We start from the raw sequence: 17,120 nt of genomic DNA on the forward strand, positions 1-17,120 counted from the left end.
TAAAGGATGGTTGTATTCATTTTATGCTGATGTTGTTAAATGAGTTCATACAAAAACGTTTTAAAAAAAGCATAATTTTCACCTCTACTGTGTATTTGCAGATCAAAACTTTTGGGGAGAGGAAGTGAGAGTGTTGTGTGTGGGTGTGGATTGTGGTTCGGTGCTGGCCTGTGCCACTTCACATGAGACAGGGGGTGAGAATGAAGTTGCATCAGTCCTGTCAGTTTTTCTGTTCGCTGCTCTTCAACTTCCTCATTTGCATTGTAAGCACCGTTTCCTCTTTCAGTTACTGATGTGTCTCTTCAGGGTAAAGCTTCAGATACGTTTTTGGTGCGTTAACCTGCCGAAGAAGACCAACAATCAAATCTGGACTTAACAAAGTGAAAATGAAGGCTGTGCGTTCCTGCCATTGACTTGTCGTCAGTCTTAAAGACTGACAGTACCATACTTGTGTTTGGCGGTGGAGCTTGTGCAAGACTGGTGAGTACAGCAGAAGTAGAATCACAGAGATATGAATGTTCCTCAAATAAAACAGACTGTTTTCATGTTGTGTCTAATTTCTGTCTGTCCCCAGCTTTGATATGTCCATGCATGTATGTGCATTTATGTGACGGTATGATGTGAATGAGAGAGAAGGAAGTGAATGAAATGGTGTGTGTGTAACAACGATGTACGTTTACGTGCAGTAGCAACACTGTGTTGAGTGTGTGTGATGTCGGGGGACGACAGCACCCTGTCCTGGAGGAGCATGTCTCCCACCATCCAGACAAATATCTCAGATGTGTCTCCCACGACAACTGTCCCCAAGAACAACATCTCTAGGAAGATCATCAAAGTATGTTACCTTAGCAACAACTCCAACCTGGACAAGAACTTCAAACTGGTCGGCTGTGAAGAAGGATGGACTGTCAGGGTATGCTATACTCTACTCTACTTTAATCTACTCTACTCTACTCTACTTTAATCTACTTTAATCTACTCTGCTCTACTCTACTCTACTGTACTCTGCTCCGTACTCTACCATACTTCTTGTACCATACTATACTCTAGTGTACTCTACTCTATATGCTCTACACTATACTATACTGTTCTCCACTGTTGTTCACTTTACCATACTGCTCTCTACTGTTTTGTACTATATTTTACTCTACTGAACTATTTACTGTATTATATCGTACTCTAACTTACTATTCTCTAATGTACTGCACTATACTATACCCCACTGCACTCTAGTCTTTACTGTACTGCATTTATTTTCTATCATGGTAATATTGTCATCATGAATTCTGTCCACTTCAATCGTATAATGAAAACATGAAAGGCGCTATTGTAAATAAACGTATTATTATTATTATTAAAAAATATCTGCTATATGCTCCACTTCACTCTACTCTGCTCTACTAAACTTAACTTCCCTTTGCACGTTTAAAAAGACAACACTCACACAAACATTGCTGTGAAAAAAGTATATTAAGTAAATCAGGCTTTAATACTGTAGCTTTATCAATATGATTTTTTATTCATATTCACTATATCATTTCTTCTCTTTCAGTCTGTCCTCAACTTGGTTCTTACTAGCGGCTGTGTGGGTGCGGATATAAAACACACCCTCTGTTACGGCCTCCTCCTCAAACACCTCAAGTCTTTAGAGGAACACTGGCTGCACCCAGACCTTCCTGTGTCTGAACTGAGCCAGCGGTATGAGCAGCACCATGTTGAGGCTGAGTGGAGGTCAGTGCTTCTGTCTTTGTCTGGATGTGCTTCATGTACCACACATACATATCGAATGTATCATTCCACATCCTATATTCTAGAGAAATGTGATGTGAATACAACTGTGATGGTTGTTTGTCCAGATATGACCTCAGGATCAGATACATCCCATCAGATTTCATCGAGAAATTCAAAGACGACAGAACCACTATGCTCTACTTTTACCAGCAGGTCAGTCAGGTGTCTGTGTGTATGTGTGTATGTGTGTGTGTGTGACTAGAACTTACAAGTGAGAACTTTATTGTAAGATGCATCATTTACATAACAGCTGTGGTGAATATGTCTGTGTTACTCACAGGTGCGAAGTGACTATATGCTTGGGTACGCGACTAGAGTCAGCGAAGGGATGGCTCTACAGCTCGGCTGTCTGGAAATTAGGTACTGAGCAACAAACACGTCACACTTAAACTCTTCCAGATCCAAGAAAACAGAACATTGTGAGCAGAGTTTGGGTCATTCATAAATATTGTGTTCACTTATTGTGCCTGCAGGAGATACTGCAAAGACATGGATCCAAATGGACTGGAGAAAAAGTCCAACTATGAACAATTAGAGTAAGTCTAGCATGATTGCTCCACTGTATGTGTATCATCATCCATTTAGATCCTTTACCCTTTATATCAGTCCTTTTGTGCCTGTTTTGTTGTTATATTGCTTATGTTAAAACGCACGATCAAACAAAAGAAGAGAAACATGTGACACCCACTGCAGCACACATACTTTATTTGGGCAGCTATCTCAACACTGCATATGCCACAAAGATATCTGCGTGGAGAGGAATCACAGGCTGGAGAAATAACAGGAAAGAGTGACCAGACCAGATGTAGTCTGTGGTTGAAATGTAACACAAAATGTATGACACAGATTATATTACACTCAAAGAGATACAGTGAAGCATCTCTGCTTTACAGTTGGTTTGCATTCATGAGAAAGTGTCAAGCCTGAAGGCCACAACAGTGTCCCAGTGGCTAGAGGGTTTGAATACTGACTCTATATGCTTTTGAAAAGGAGTGTTTGTTTCATGACTGTGGTCTGACTTTCCTCCCTTAGGAGGGATGTGGGACTGGATTTGTTCTTTCCCAAAGAGCTGCTCAGCAAAACGAAGGTAGAGAGTCAAAACAACTACTGTGAAGTCAATTTCCTGCTTTGAGTGTCTCTTTTTCTCCCGTTATGCTGCATTTATGTTCTTACAATGAATTTTCAGTGATCGCTGTTTGTCTTTGTGTAACGTGTATCAGGCGAAGCAGTTGCGTCGGTTGATCCAGCAGACGTTCCACGGCTACTCCACTCTGACACCGGACCAGTGCATGGCCAGGTTCTTCACCACTCTCTATCAGTGCGTGAGCTTCACACAGGAGAGCTTCGCCTGTCAGCTAGTGGTGAGTGTTTGAGAGTTTGATGTGTGCACACGTGTTAAATTTAGTATTTTTGAAGCTGTTGGTGTTTCCAACCAGATTGTATACTGGTAAAGGTTGGAAATGCCTTGAACCCCTCTGAGTTTCATCTGTTTTGCAGTTAAATCCTTACACAATAATTGAATGATTCTTCTGAGATATCCTTTCCATTAATGTGGATGTACTGTATTCTTATATGTCAAAATGATTGTTTTTAAAGCGGCAGATTTGTGATGAAAACAAGTATGATTATAATAATGATAATAATAATGATAATAATGATAATAATAATGTTGTTATGTGTGTGTGTGTGTGTGTGTGTGTGTGTGTGTGTGTGTGTGTGTTTCCTGTGCCCATAGCAAATTTGGAATGTAACAATAGACCTGGTCATTGGTCCTGAGGGCATCAGTCAACGAACAGAAAACTTAAAAGTGAGCTCACTCTCTGTTTCTCTCAGCTTTTCTGAAAAAGCTCTTTCTTGACGTTACAAACATTTGTGTCTGTATTTACTCTTCAGCCATTTTTGATATTTTTATGAAAGACAACCAGATATATATGGAAACTTGATACATCTATGATTCTACAGATATAAATACAATGCATGCAACACTTGGAATAAGCAGAAAACAAAGAATGAATTTCCTGCTTTATTTCGCCTTTTTACATCTCTGTCTCTGCCGGTTTTCCAGTCCACATGTCTGGCCACGTTCTCTGACGTGCGCAGCATCTCCTACTCTGCAGAGAGTGACGGTCGGGCTCTGCTCACCATAACCATGGAGGGAGCTGAACAGGTAAACTAGCTGTTTCCTCTCTGCTTTCAGTCTCTTGTGGCTTCTTTTTTCTAATTTTAACTTGAACCTTAACCCACCAAACAGTCAAATGCAGATTTCTGAGCTACAGATGATGTTCTTTCAAAAACAGTCTAGGGGGAAATGAATGACCTCAAACCCCTTCAGAGCTAATTCTTTGTTTATCCTTAATCTTTTGATCATTTTTAGTGGTGCAAAGTGACGTAGTGCATAGTCACAGAAACATAAAGCAGAGCGAAGTGAATGTAGGTGATGCATTGAGGAATCTGAAGACTGGGTGGTGGGTCGCACCTGAGCAGAGAAGGAGAACATTTAAAGACAGCTGAAATATGATAGGCTGACAAAGAAGGTGTGTCACCGTGCTATTGGTTAGATTTGACTAGATGATGCGAACAGTTGATGTGTCAATTGATGCTGCAGAAATGGCAGCAAGGAAATTATGAGTTTTGACAGAGATCAGTATGAGCTGTGAGAAGGGTCAGGATGACTAAAGAATCAGAAATAAAGCTATGACGTGAGCATACAAAAAGGTGTTCTTCCTGTCTGAACTTTCGCTAAACTTCATTAGTGCTGTGTCTGTGTGAATTTATAACGGAAAGAGCAAAGACAGAAAGACTTCCTCTTCCTGTCTTTGAAGAGTAATCTAAATAAAAAAAGAAAGTGATAAAAAAGAACATAAAGACAAAAAAAGTATTACAGCAATCATTGAGATTCAGCTGTGTTGGACCAGTTAGTCAAACACGTATATGCGCACTTAACTATACCTACTTTTAATCACTAGCAGTTGAGTATTACCAGATACACATCTGCTGATGGTTTGCTAAGAGATCAGGTTGCTCATTAAAAATGTCACCAAGCTAATCAGGTTGTGAAACAAACAAGCTCCAGTAAAAATGCATAAGCTGCAAATTCACCACATGATAACTAAAGCCATTAAGTAACATTTATTAACCAATGCATCTATGAATTTGAATTTGTATTATCATTTGTGTCTCTTGCTCTTGCTTGCAAAATGCATGCATGCATGTCTTCAGAAATGAACATTTTGATAGCTGCGAGTGTGAGCGAATAGGACACAGTCATGATTTGCATGATGTCACCTGTAAGTAAGAATTATGTGGTTGAAATAAACCATCAGCGTGACCACCACAGTCAGGAGACACGTAGCTTTTCATACACAGTAAGGTGCTCTGGCCTCTGAAATGCACTTCAGAGTGAGTTGAGGGTAACATTTGGGTTTCAATATCCTGTATATGTTTAATTCCTCAGCCGTTGTCAGTGAGCACCTCGTCCCTGGCTGAAGCAGAGAACATGGCTGACCTGATTGATGGCTACTGTCGGTTGGAAAGCGGCTCTGAGACCTCCCTCATTATCAGTCCCAACAAAGGTACACTTTGCAGTATGTGCTTTCCTGGTAACAAAGATGGAAAGATGCTCCTCGCAATCTGAAGATGTTAAGCTATGTGGCAGTTTTTATGCCCCATGATTTGAAAGTATGACACTAGTTATAAAAATCTGTCATGTTCTTTTAATTGTCTAGTATCTTTATGTAGTGGCACTTTTAGATGTTAGAGCAAAAACTGCAGATGGACAAAAGTTGTTGTTTTTTCTTACAGCAAGAGACACAAGAATGAAACTGCCTGACATCCCAACACAATGGTAAGTGTATTCAGTCTGTGAGAACACCTTTAATAAATGAATCATGAATCATGTTGGAAAGTGACGCGTCTTAAACAAAATTTCTTTCTCTCAGTTGCATCAAAGGTTACAGATGTTTAAGCAATGCTGATCATTGACTGGTTGCATTACAATAAAGGAGAAATTTAAACAACCACAAATGATTAGCAATAAAGAGCTCATATTTGTCTATTTATCAGTAATGTTTTTGGTATGTGTTCATGCTGCCTAAAAGTCTTTCTTTTGTCTTTCAGTGGTGTTTCCAGAGGTCCTTATAGAGGTGTGAGTAAGTCTCATGACTAATTTCTAAATTCTGCATACACACATACATAAAGTGCAGGTGTATTGGTCTGTATTTTCTGTTTTAGTATCCTGAATGTTTAACTTTTTTTTTTTACCTCAACACTTCTGCGATTTTTAATCCTCCTGAGCAATAATTAGAGTAGATTAATCAAACTCCTCTTATGTTTTTACTTTACATTCAACATTTTTCTTTAATCTTTCTTAGATTCAGAAATTTATGCTGAGATTCCAGAAACTGCAGCAAACTCTTCCGGTAAGTCGTGTTTCACTGATACCTATAAATACTTAGAAACCTGTATCTGCTGTTAATTAATGTTCCAAACTAGATAATCAGATAAGAAATGCTAGTGTTAATGTAATTCTGGCTATTACTTGAGGGTATAATGGAGCAAAAATACATGAAACAGGACTAAATCATCTCCTGCAGGTTGCTCTTGTGTTGAAAAATCATTACAGCATTTCTAAATTAACAGCAATGGAAAGTTACATCTTTCCAAATTGCACTAAACTAATCTAAGTCTATTTTCTAGGCTGCATTAAAGGAACATCCTGTAGCTATTGGGGTTTTGGCTTTAAGCACAATGTGTGGGCTGCTGGCTGTATGCTGCATGCTGCCCAGCACGTTTCATTTTCAACCACAACAATCATCTCATAGTGAAGACTGTCTACATGAAAAGACAGAGAGCAAACTTAAAGCATCATGTGCACAGATAAACCTATCTTTAGAAATAATTTACACATTTCTATTTTTGATCGCCACATGTTTTCAGCACATTCAAATTACATTATATCAATTACTCCCAGTTACTTAGTTTGGTTTAAATTTCCAAATAATTAATCTGAATTCTTCTTTAAATTACCAGCTTTAATGTACTGTATATGTCACTCATGATTCAAAATTATTAAGGTTGGTATTAAAGTGGTGCTATTTAAAAGAGAGAAACATTTTTACAAATTTACTTAAAAGCTTAATTAAAAGTGTAAAGGTGTTTGCTCTGTTTCTTTATGTTCAGATAAGTACAGGGTCTCCAGAACTGATGTCAATGTGGGTCACATCCTGGGTGCAGGATTCTTCGGAGAGGTTCATGATGGATTTTATAAAAGCCCAGTGAGTTCACCTTTTGTCTAATAATATCACCCCCAAACATCACCACAGAGATCTAAATCAAATCTGTCACCTTTGCATTTACTGAATGCACTCAATACATCATCATGGTTAACCATATGCATGTGTGTGTTCTTAGACAGGGAAGAGAATACGTGTGGCCATCAAAACATGCAAAGACTGTACAGCTGATGTGAAAGAGAAGTTTCTCAGTGAGGCTGGTGAGTATGTCGCTGTTGCCGTGGTTATTTTTGTAAAGTGCACATCAGGAAATTTGTGAAACAGCTGCAAAACCTGACGTATGATCACAACAGGAAATGTAAAACGTTTCTGACTAGTCATAAGTTGAATCACTGCAGTGGCAAACTATTTATTGTGTCATAATTTTACAGGAAACATAAAAGGAAACATGAAATATCAACTACAGAAGAGTGCAATATCTCAGTTTAGAAAACTCTTGGGTTTTGCATGTTGCATTTGTCAGAAGATTGCTGCAGTCAACTTCCTGTTGCCTGTGGTTTCATGAGGTCGTGGAAGTGACAGGAGACCACACTTGATTATTTTTACTACCTGACTGGCATAGTTTGGACGCTTAAAATGAGTTAATCCAGTTGTAAGGGTAATGTTGCGGACAGAGTTTATAATTCCAGGATGTCCTCGATATGTCACTTTGAAAATTCTGTAAAATCGAGACAAATATCTTCATGCAGGATTGTTTCTATATCTGATGAAGACAAGACCCGTATTCACTCTCTGTGAAGCTATTTTGGTCCCCATCAACTCCTGAGGCAAAAGAAAGTCTGGTTTTAGCAACTGAGAGTTTCATTTTCTTTACCTAGTGAGGCTAGACAGGCACTATTGTTGTCTGTGTCCCGGACAGATAGCATATAGCGCATTTGACTGAAACAGCTTCCTGCTTCTGCTAAATGAGAGAGTGGTGAAACTGAAAAAGAAAATCTGCCAGAAAACCACAAGAATGACATAAAAGAGAATCAAATGCTCTGTAGAGCTGAGGGCCTTTCAGAGTCAGATCATGAGTCTCTGTTGTTTTGGCAGAGTATGCTTTTTTCCCCCCTGTCAGTTCACTTTCATTTATTTACTGTATCATATATCAATGATAAAAATGTGATATTTTATTGATCTCAGGTGTACTGCCCTGTCTGTTGCAGGCTTGATGAAAAATCTGGATCATCCCCACATTGTGCGTCTTATCGGAGTCATCGAGGTTGATCCTGTCTGCATCATCATGGAGCTCTATGAACATGGAGAGGTGTGTGTAGGTCATAAAATAGTTGAACTCTTGATGTTAGATGCTCAATTTGCAGGTAACTGTGTGGACATAGTTGGTGATTGTGATATCATGCATAGGAAAAAAATCCACCTTAAATAAGTCATATATCTTGTTAAATTAGGTATTTTTTGTGCCCTGACAGTTGGGGGAATATCTCAAGAACCAGCAGTACGTCATCACAAATGCAACGTTAATCCTGTACAGTCTACAAATCTGCAAAGCCTTAGCTTACCTGGAAGGACTCAACATGGTGCACAGGTATGAGAACACCAACAGCTGCCTTTATTTGTAACACATTTTGTAAAAGAAAAAGTAAAAAAAAACAAGCATTGTACTGTCATCAGAAGCCATGGCGTCTCAGAGAGGTTCAGCTGACCACAGTTTCCCTTCAGATGTAGACAGTAGAGAATTGTAGTAAGTAACTGTTGCCATATAAGGAAGGTTTCTGGCCCAATGCATTTACAACCCAGGCCTTGAATGGTCTTGTTATTCTGCAGAAACTGTCAAGCGTCTGAAAAATGTTGATGTGTCCTATTTGACGTACATACATTGCATATATAGCATTACTTAATGTTGGTCGTTAACAGCTGCTTTATTTTCAGTCTGATCTCTTGGTTCCTGTCTGTTCTTGCTTTGTGCTGTAGGGATATAGCTGTAAGAAATGTCTTGGTGGCGTCTTCTGAATGTGTCAAGCTTGGAGACTTTGGTCTGTCTCGCTACGTTGAGGAACAGGAGTATTACAAAGGTAAAATTTCAAACTTACACAACATTTCCGGGCAGAAGTGCAGTGCAGTAGAAACACTTTACAGTTGTCTTAAAAGAGGTAGAAGTTCATTTGGGTGTAATTAACCTCCAGCGTGCATACCCATTATTATAAATGTAGCAATAGTAAAGGTGTAAAGACACATCCGATCTCTACCTTCTTTTTGTCCATTTCTCTTCCCTGTGCAGCCTCACTTTCTCGATTACCGATCAAATGGATGGCACCAGAATCCATCAACTTCAGACGCTTCACCACAGCCAGTGATGTCTGGATGTTTGGTGAGAAATACATCTGTGTCAGTGCACATGTACATGCAGTGTATGACTTGGGGAAGCTGCTGCCTGTAGTCCTCGATAGCCAGGTGTACTGTAATTTATCTTTACGTAGGTTTGAGGAAGTATAGCAATCGCAGCCAGTGGCACCTGACATAGTGTCTATATATGGTGTTTATAGTGTAATGTGTGACAGACACAGTGGTTCAGCCCTCAACCTCAAAGTGTTTGCTCTTGTAAAACATATTGTTAATATACAAATAATAAATCTAACCAATGTTTTGGTTGTTCAAATGTTAGAATGAATAACATTTTAATATTTTTTTATTCCTAATGCTGAGTTATAATACCATCAGCAGGAGAGGAAGCACATAGGAACAGTAACTGAAGCTAAGGGGGAATTAGCAAAGAGTTAGGTATTTTGATGGCACTCTCTAGACTTCATACTTAAACAGGGGCAGACTTTACCATTCCACAAGGCAGGCAACTGCCTGGGCCCCCAACTAAAAGGGCCCCAAACAGCTCTAGATTTTTAATGATGTTTAGAGTGAAAAAATATTGAATAATGTTATCATCATGTATTCTAACTCATTGTACCACTACATTTACATAACTGATAAATGTAACTGGTTATGCTGCTTATTCAGATTTTACTCACAAAATATGACTATTGAAATATGATGCATTATTATTCATTAAACTATCCAGCATTATATAAAATAGAATTAAAGCTCCTACTTGAACAGGTGTTAAGTAAATGTAAGTACATTGTGCTAATAATAAATCTTTTACTTTTACTCTTAATTTTTAAGTAAAACTTTGAATGCAGGAGGCTGGAGTGCAGAGTGACCCCAATCACTAAATCCACCCCTATACATAAATGATTGTAGACAAAACTTTTGGGACTTATGATGCAAGTCAGTACAGCTTGTGTGTGCTCACCCAGGTGTATGTGTGTGGGAGATCTTCTCAATGGGCCAGCAGCCATTCTTCTGGATGGAGAACGGGCAGGTGATTAATCACCTCGAGACAGGAGTTAGACTGCCCAAACCACAGATCTGCCCACCCAACGTTTACTCCCTACTCACCAGCACTTGGGCCTATGAGCCGCAAGGCCGGCCCAGGTTCAGCGAACTCGTCTGCTCCCTGAGGTACACACTCATATATCTGTACCCAAAAAAATACTCAGTTTACTTGCAGTTGTCCTCACCAGATTTGAAAGTTTTAAAGTAATTTTGATATTAAAACTATGGTTTCAAGTTCATTGACTCTGATAAGTTTCATTCTCATGAAGTGTAATTAATGGTATGAAAGTTTAAAGTCATAGTTTCTGAACGATTTCCACTCTTTCAGCTTTGCATGATGGTATTTCATGTCAGGCAACTAAAACTGAAAAAATAATTATTGGTCAAATGTCATCAGTTAATACAGTATTTCTAAGAAAACAAAAGTGAAATCAAGAAATATTTTTATACTGTAAACACACTAGGACACACTAACTAATGTCTGTGTTTGTGTGTGTGTTTTTGTGTGTGTGACAGTGACATCCACAAGATGGAGCAGGAGGCTGAGACGATGCAAGGCAAATCCCGCTCCATCTCATCGATGTTTGACCCCAGCCTCACAGAACCCCCACCAAAGGTACTACATACACACACTGTGTTGATATGAACATGAGCTGCGGTCAGATGAGCTTAGTGCTTACAGTAGGTGCCACTCAGTCAGGCTATACAGTTAAAAACCAGATACCCTTCTGTTGTCACGTAGTGTGCTTTACACACTGAATACACTGAGGGTTTAGCACTGCACACAACCTCCACCACTGAATGTGGAAATAAACCAAAGTGGCTTTCGACGCAGTTCTTCTTTGTGGCCACTATACACTGTTTCCAAGACCAAGACAACTCAAACTGTAATGAAGTGACTGCGAAAATCCCCATTTCTCCCTAGAAATACAAAGTCAACATATATTTGTTTCACGTTATTTAATTTCACTCCTAGATCCAGTTTAATTTGTGTGTCTGTTCACAAGACATACTAAAAACAGTGACTATTTGACAATTATATTAGCTACCAGGCAAGCACATTATTTAGCCAAAGAATGAAAAATGATGAGGATACAGTAAACATCGTGTGGATTAAATTCTGAAGCTAAACATTTTGTTTGTTTCCTCAAATTGTTCTCATTTTTAAATTCTTGTTTAACTTACACCTTTTAAAAAAAAAACTAATGTGAACTCCAGGAGCACTTCAACTAGAGGATATATTTTTTTACAGTCTTACTGGCCAAGAGCTGATGAAAACTAATATATATATTTTATACCTGGTGACCCCTAAAAAAATTAATCTTCTCTTTCTCTCTCACCAGCCATCCAGGACACAAGGCAACACCCTTCCTCGAGTCTCGAACAAATCGGTGTGCTTCACAGTCACACACACACACACACACACACACACACACACACACACACACACACACACACACACACACACATGGAATCACATGACAGTCTCATGGCACTTACACATACAAATAAGGATGTGCATTTAATCTAGTAGCTAATCAAATTTAGGTTTCACTTAGCTATTTAAACTTCCTACTGTGACTTCTTGCACCTTTTACAAAGAGAAATCATACACAACATAGAGGGGAAGTTTGTTGTTAAGTCACGTTTTGCAATGTCAGCTGCTGAACAGCTTTTATGGCCAGAGTGTAAAAACCCGAACTTGAAAAACAACCACCAACATTTACTGATAAATAATACCAACTGTGCAAAAATGATTGAATATGAGCGTGTGTGTGTGTGTGTGTGTGTGTGTGTGTGTGTGTGTGTGTGTGTGTGTGTGTGTGTGTGTGTGTGTGTGTGTGTGTGTGTGTGTGTGTGTGTGTGTGTAGGCAACAGACAATGATACCAGGCCAGCATGGCAAAAAGAGATGTCGCGAGTTGAAGACACATTACAGAGACAAAAAAGAGAGATGCTGATGGATAAACAGTGGCTGGAGCATGAAGAGAAGCAACTGGTGAGACACACACACATGCAAACAGGCACGCACACACAGTGGAGAAACACATCATTTCTGTCACTGGACAGCAAGGGAAGTAAAGAAAGTTTGTGTTTCTATGAATGTGATCAAATGATGAAAGTTATGAAATGATGAAAGTGACGTCTGGAGATCATGTGCTTGACTAAATATGATGACATCTCCAATAACATGACAATTACAGGACTCAACATATCTTATTGAATTTACTTTCTCACTTACAGTACATTATGCAAACCCAGCAACTTATCAGGTCTGTCTTCACTGTAGTCTGTAAACTTCACATGTAAGTGACACTGTGTCCCTCTGTAGGATCCTTCCGTGCGAGTGGATTTATACGCTAAGGTACAACATTGTCTTTTTATTTCCTCTTGTAAAAATTGAAGATAAATTACAACTGTATTAAACATTTATGACCACTAGAAGGCAAAAACACACCTGTTAATATACTGTATGTCCTAAATTAGTCAAGAAACACTAGCGATACTCACCAGCTACTCAATTTCTTTACTTTTCTGCCTCTTCTAAGATTTCAATTCAGCATCATTTAAATATATACGATTTTATAATAATAATTAAAAGCATCTCCACTACAAAAAAAAGGCAATTTACAGCAATAATCTGACCTCTGACCTGACCTGAGGTTTGCAACTGAACCCTATTAAAGTGATAAATTCTCACTTTCTGTGTTATTTGCAGCCTCTTGAAAAAAGCCCAGATAAAGGTGAGTCCGGTTTTAGATGCCTAATATTAGCCTAAATCTTTTTCAAACATGTTTTACTATTTCTAACCTCTTGTTTTGAGACATGAATTATAGCACGTAGGAGCCATGTAGGCAACATTTAAGATAAAGAAAATGAAAGTGAATATAAAAATACATGATTAGATAAGAAAGAAAAGAAGATGCATCATTTTCACCACATGCTTTATAATATGTCATTTGTTTTTGTCTGTGTGTGTCTCAGGTCCTCCAGTGAAGCCTCCAATGCCTGCTGCAGTCACACAGGTAAGAAAAAAAAAACGTTTGTAAAGCTGTCACGTTATGTACTGAAGTGGAGCTACGTATTAAATGGGTCACGGAAAAGTAACTGTTATGTTTTGTTACGTTGTAGTCTCGGGCCACAGCTGAGCTGGACCGATCCGATGATAAGGTTTACACTGGCGTCATGGAAATAGTGAAACAGGTGGTCATGCTGAAGAATGACATCAACACGCTCCCATCCTCAGAGTATCCCACTGCTGTCAAAGTATGTCAATCACTCTGTGTGTGTGTGTGTGTGTGTGTAACATTTACAGTAATCACTCCAACCTATCATAATCAGTTTAATTATGCTTTAAGTTGGGTTTTTTAAAGTTTCTAATCTTCCTCAACTCTCTCACCTCCCTCTACCTCATCCTCCACTCATCCATCTTCAGGCCTTGGGTGTCACTCTTCGTAGCCTGATGCAAAGTGTTGATGAGATCATGCCTTCTTTGCACAGCTCCGTCACAACAGAGGTAGACCTCACTTCATCTCTCTGTGCATCAATTGCTGTCTGTCCACCTTTTGTTTATGTTCATGTGCATGCAGGCAGCTAACAGTCCCTGCTGTCCATTCATTTAAAAACAAGAGAAAAGTGTCTCAAATACTGTATCTACAGCACAGTTACATTAATGTTTCTTACAAAAAAGCATGTGTGAATTGATCAACTGACACATTTTATACCATCTCCCATTTAAAAAAGAATTGAAACATAGGCATATGTGATTTGAAGCCTATGAACTTTTTCTGCAGCACATTGTTATCTTGTTTATTCTGAGACAGTTTTATTTTCGTTTTCCCAGCTCTTCCTAACATGGAGAAACTGAAGTTTGAGCAAACTATGTAATATGATCTTCTCTTCTTCTCTCCTCAGATCGAGGGCACTAAGAAACTGCTGAACAAGGATTTAGGGGAGCTAATCAGTAAGATGCGACTGGCCCAGCAGAACGACGTCACCACGCTGAAGGAGGAGTGCCAGCGGCAGATGTTGGCAGCCGCTCACACCCTGGCACTGGACTCCAAAAATCTGCTGGATGCAGTGGATCAGGCTCGAGTCAGAGCCAACCTGGCTAAGCCAAAACCTGACTCTGAAGATGCAGAAAAATCATAGGAGTGAGGAGCAAACGGACATGGAATTGAGTGGGAATAGTAGGATGCATCTATTTTTATTCAAACTATGTAGATGTTCTGGTTTGAACAGCAGTGATGATCAAAGATAACATAATATATTCATATTTTCTCCAAAAAAGTGAACTATGGTAAAGCTGCATTCAGACCAAAAGCGTCTGACGCGAATTGAGCAGCAAGTCCACATAGAAAATGAATGTAAATGGCGCGATCACACGCGATTTTATATCAGGCGGCGCGAATGAAGCGTCTAAAACGAATGAATGAATGAATGAATGAAGCATCTGAAGCGGCGCGATGCCGCCTGAAAAGTTCAAATTTTCCAACTTTATTCGCGCCGCTTCAGATGCTTCATTCATTCATTCATTCATTCATTCATTCGCTTCAGACGACATCCAATCAGCGGCGAGTTTCTCCCGACGTCACAAGCGCGAATGAAGCGATGATCCAAAAATGTATATTTATGATCAAGCGGCGCGATAGAAGCGATTCAAGCGATTTTTTCGCGTCAGACGCTTTTGGTCTGAACGCAGCTTAAGTCACACTGAGCATTTCTTGAAGCTGAAGAAATCAATATGTAAGCACAATAAAGTTTTCATAGTTTATTTTTTATTTTAATTGTTTTTATCATTAAAGACTACAACACCTGCAGTGTTTTTTCTGCAACAGCTTGTCAACATTTATGCAACCACTGACTACAGTTCATTTCACTGTGAGTGTCTTATACCTATTTAAAGATGGACTAACTCAAACATTTTAATCTGAGCTTGTGAGAACAAAGTTCTAAATTTGTGACACCTTTTGAACAGATTATAACATCTCTTTTTTATGCAGACTAGAAGACGCAATGTCAGGAAGGAGAAAAATAAAGATCTATAACTGGCCTCTTAAAAATAATAATCCATCCCATAAATAAATACCTCTGTAATTAAGGAGAAGCAGGTATGAACATGGACTCTGCAGTAAGAAACAGCCAAAGTGTGACTGCTTAAAGCCACTGCAGAGTTTACAGTTGATAAATTAATGCCAAGTGAACTTACCTTTACCACTGGCAGGCTTTTTGAACACAAGCAATTAAGGAAATGAACACAAAATGTCATGACCTGCATCTCTGCTTTCTTCCACTGCCAAAGAAACCATGCCCACAGACTTTCTGAGTTAATTAAAAACTTTATTATATTACTCTATTGTAATTATTGCCTCAATGTTGCCAGACAATTAACACTTTCCTGTTGATTATTGTTGCAGCATATTGTAACTTTTCTTTTTGACTTATTTCTTCTGCAATCCCACTTGACTTCCTTATGTGTCGCTGCAAGACTGATTTAAATAGATTGAATCATTGGCATCTTGCTCTTTTATCATTTTTTCAGGGATCTTTCTTTGCGTTACAAATGGAAAATCAAGCTTCATGTCCTGAGTCCTTAACGCAGCCCTTCCAATTCCTGAGATTTGTTGCTGCAGGAAATTGGGATATACAGGATGCACCTTTACTCCGGTAGCAGAGGACGCTGTGTGACATTGTTTAATCATGTATGAGCACTTTTTCAACATGCACGGATTTTCCATAAAAAACACTCAGTGCTTCCTAGATCTGAAACACTCCTTTGTGTTTTATCATTGTTCCACTAAGGAAATCTATTTTTTTTTTTTTTTTTAAAACATCTAGTCTAATAGTGTACAACAATATGGAACATACATTCTTGTACAATGATTGGTGTAATTCCAGAGTTTAGGCCGAACTCTTTAATGATGTCATTTCCTGTTTGTGATGACACTTAAGGAAACTACAGTATTTTGGTGCAGAAATACATCAGTGTGACAGGTTGGAACATGAAGGTACACACAATTCATGCTGTTTTAACCAAAATATGTTTTTTCTTAATTTGTTGAACACATTTCCCATAAAGAGGGAAATATTTATGCTCCTAAAAATAGATTTATGCAATATTTATTGAGTGTCATCATGTCACATGAATGTGAGAAATGGTCAGAACATACATGAGAAAATGACTATAGTTTAACAGGAACGAATTAATGTCCTCAGCCATTAAAAACAAAATCAACAGTTTTATACTGCCTTGTTTTTCCCTTAACCAGTTTTCATGGGAATACTCGTGCCACATATTTATAGAAATGGAGAGGAACTAGCTGCGTGTATTTCATTTGCAGGCATTTGGGAATTTAAATGTCTATTTCAATCTATGACATCATCAAATACGACCCTGTTGTGTGTCTGTAGCTACTGGATGGTGTAATTAGGTTGTTAGTCATCAATGGGACGGTCCTGTGTTGTGCTGCTGTTGCTGCGTCAATCACGTCATAATAACTAGGCTTAAAAAGGAAGTGGACGCTTTTGCCTTCAGTGTAAAAGTTGAAAAAAAATAAACGCTGCTGAAACAAAAAAATCTGATTTACTCATTGTTGGTACTGTTTGGTTTAAGATTTATTTTTGGATATTTGAATATAACAGGCCTGCATAAGGTTTCTGTTGGCCTTGTGGATATTTATATCTGAACAAAATAATTGATTATTTACAAT

General features: G+C 38.6%; 1 protein-coding gene across 2 annotated transcripts; it reads left to right on the plus strand.

Moving 5' to 3' along the window:
• The first annotated feature begins 273 nt into the window (after positions 1-273).
• Positions 274-15,907, plus strand: LOC134006634 (protein-tyrosine kinase 2-beta-like). 2 transcript variants are annotated; one of them, XM_062445570.1, is made up of 30 exons: positions 274-480; positions 575-913; positions 1,553-1,731; positions 1,857-1,944; positions 2,072-2,151; positions 2,265-2,327; positions 2,824-2,878; positions 3,012-3,152; positions 3,527-3,598; positions 3,857-3,958; positions 5,246-5,363; positions 5,593-5,635; positions 5,908-5,939; positions 6,162-6,209; positions 6,970-7,064; positions 7,201-7,282; positions 8,231-8,331; positions 8,495-8,610; positions 8,997-9,097; positions 9,304-9,393; positions 10,334-10,538; positions 10,929-11,028; positions 11,756-11,803; positions 12,284-12,409; positions 12,743-12,775; positions 13,130-13,154; positions 13,396-13,436; positions 13,543-13,677; positions 13,847-13,927; positions 14,326-15,907. In XM_062445570.1, exons 2-30 carry the CDS (start codon positions 713-715, stop codon positions 14,560-14,562), a joined length of 2,838 nt encoding a protein of 945 aa, XP_062301554.1. In that variant the 5' UTR covers positions 274-480; positions 575-712; the 3' UTR covers positions 14,563-15,907. The 2 variants fall into 2 exon arrangements, with proteins under 2 accessions (XP_062301554.1, XP_062301555.1); XM_062445571.1 differs by having other exon boundaries at positions 5,908-5,933.
• Positions 15,908-17,120: the final 1,213 nt, after the last annotated feature.

Source organism: Scomber scombrus, chromosome 24 (assembly GCF_963691925.1).
Source record: "Scomber scombrus chromosome 24, fScoSco1.1, whole genome shotgun sequence".
Lineage (NCBI taxonomy): Eukaryota > Metazoa > Chordata > Actinopteri > Scombriformes > Scombridae > Scomber > Scomber scombrus.

Bases quoted from the DNA above. Each gene is read 5' to 3' on its own strand.
- LOC134006634 (XM_062445570.1), top strand. From the start codon at position 713: ATGTCGGGGGACGACAGCACCCTGTCCTGGAGGAGCATGTCTCCCACC. The intron at 9,098-9,303 runs GTAAAATTTCAA...TTCCCTGTGCAG, and splicing joins GGAACAGGAGTATTACAAAG to CCTCACTTTCTCGATTACCG. The intron at 13,155-13,395 runs GTGAGTCCGGTT...TGTGTGTCTCAG, and splicing joins TGAAAAAAGCCCAGATAAAG to GTCCTCCAGTGAAGCCTCCA.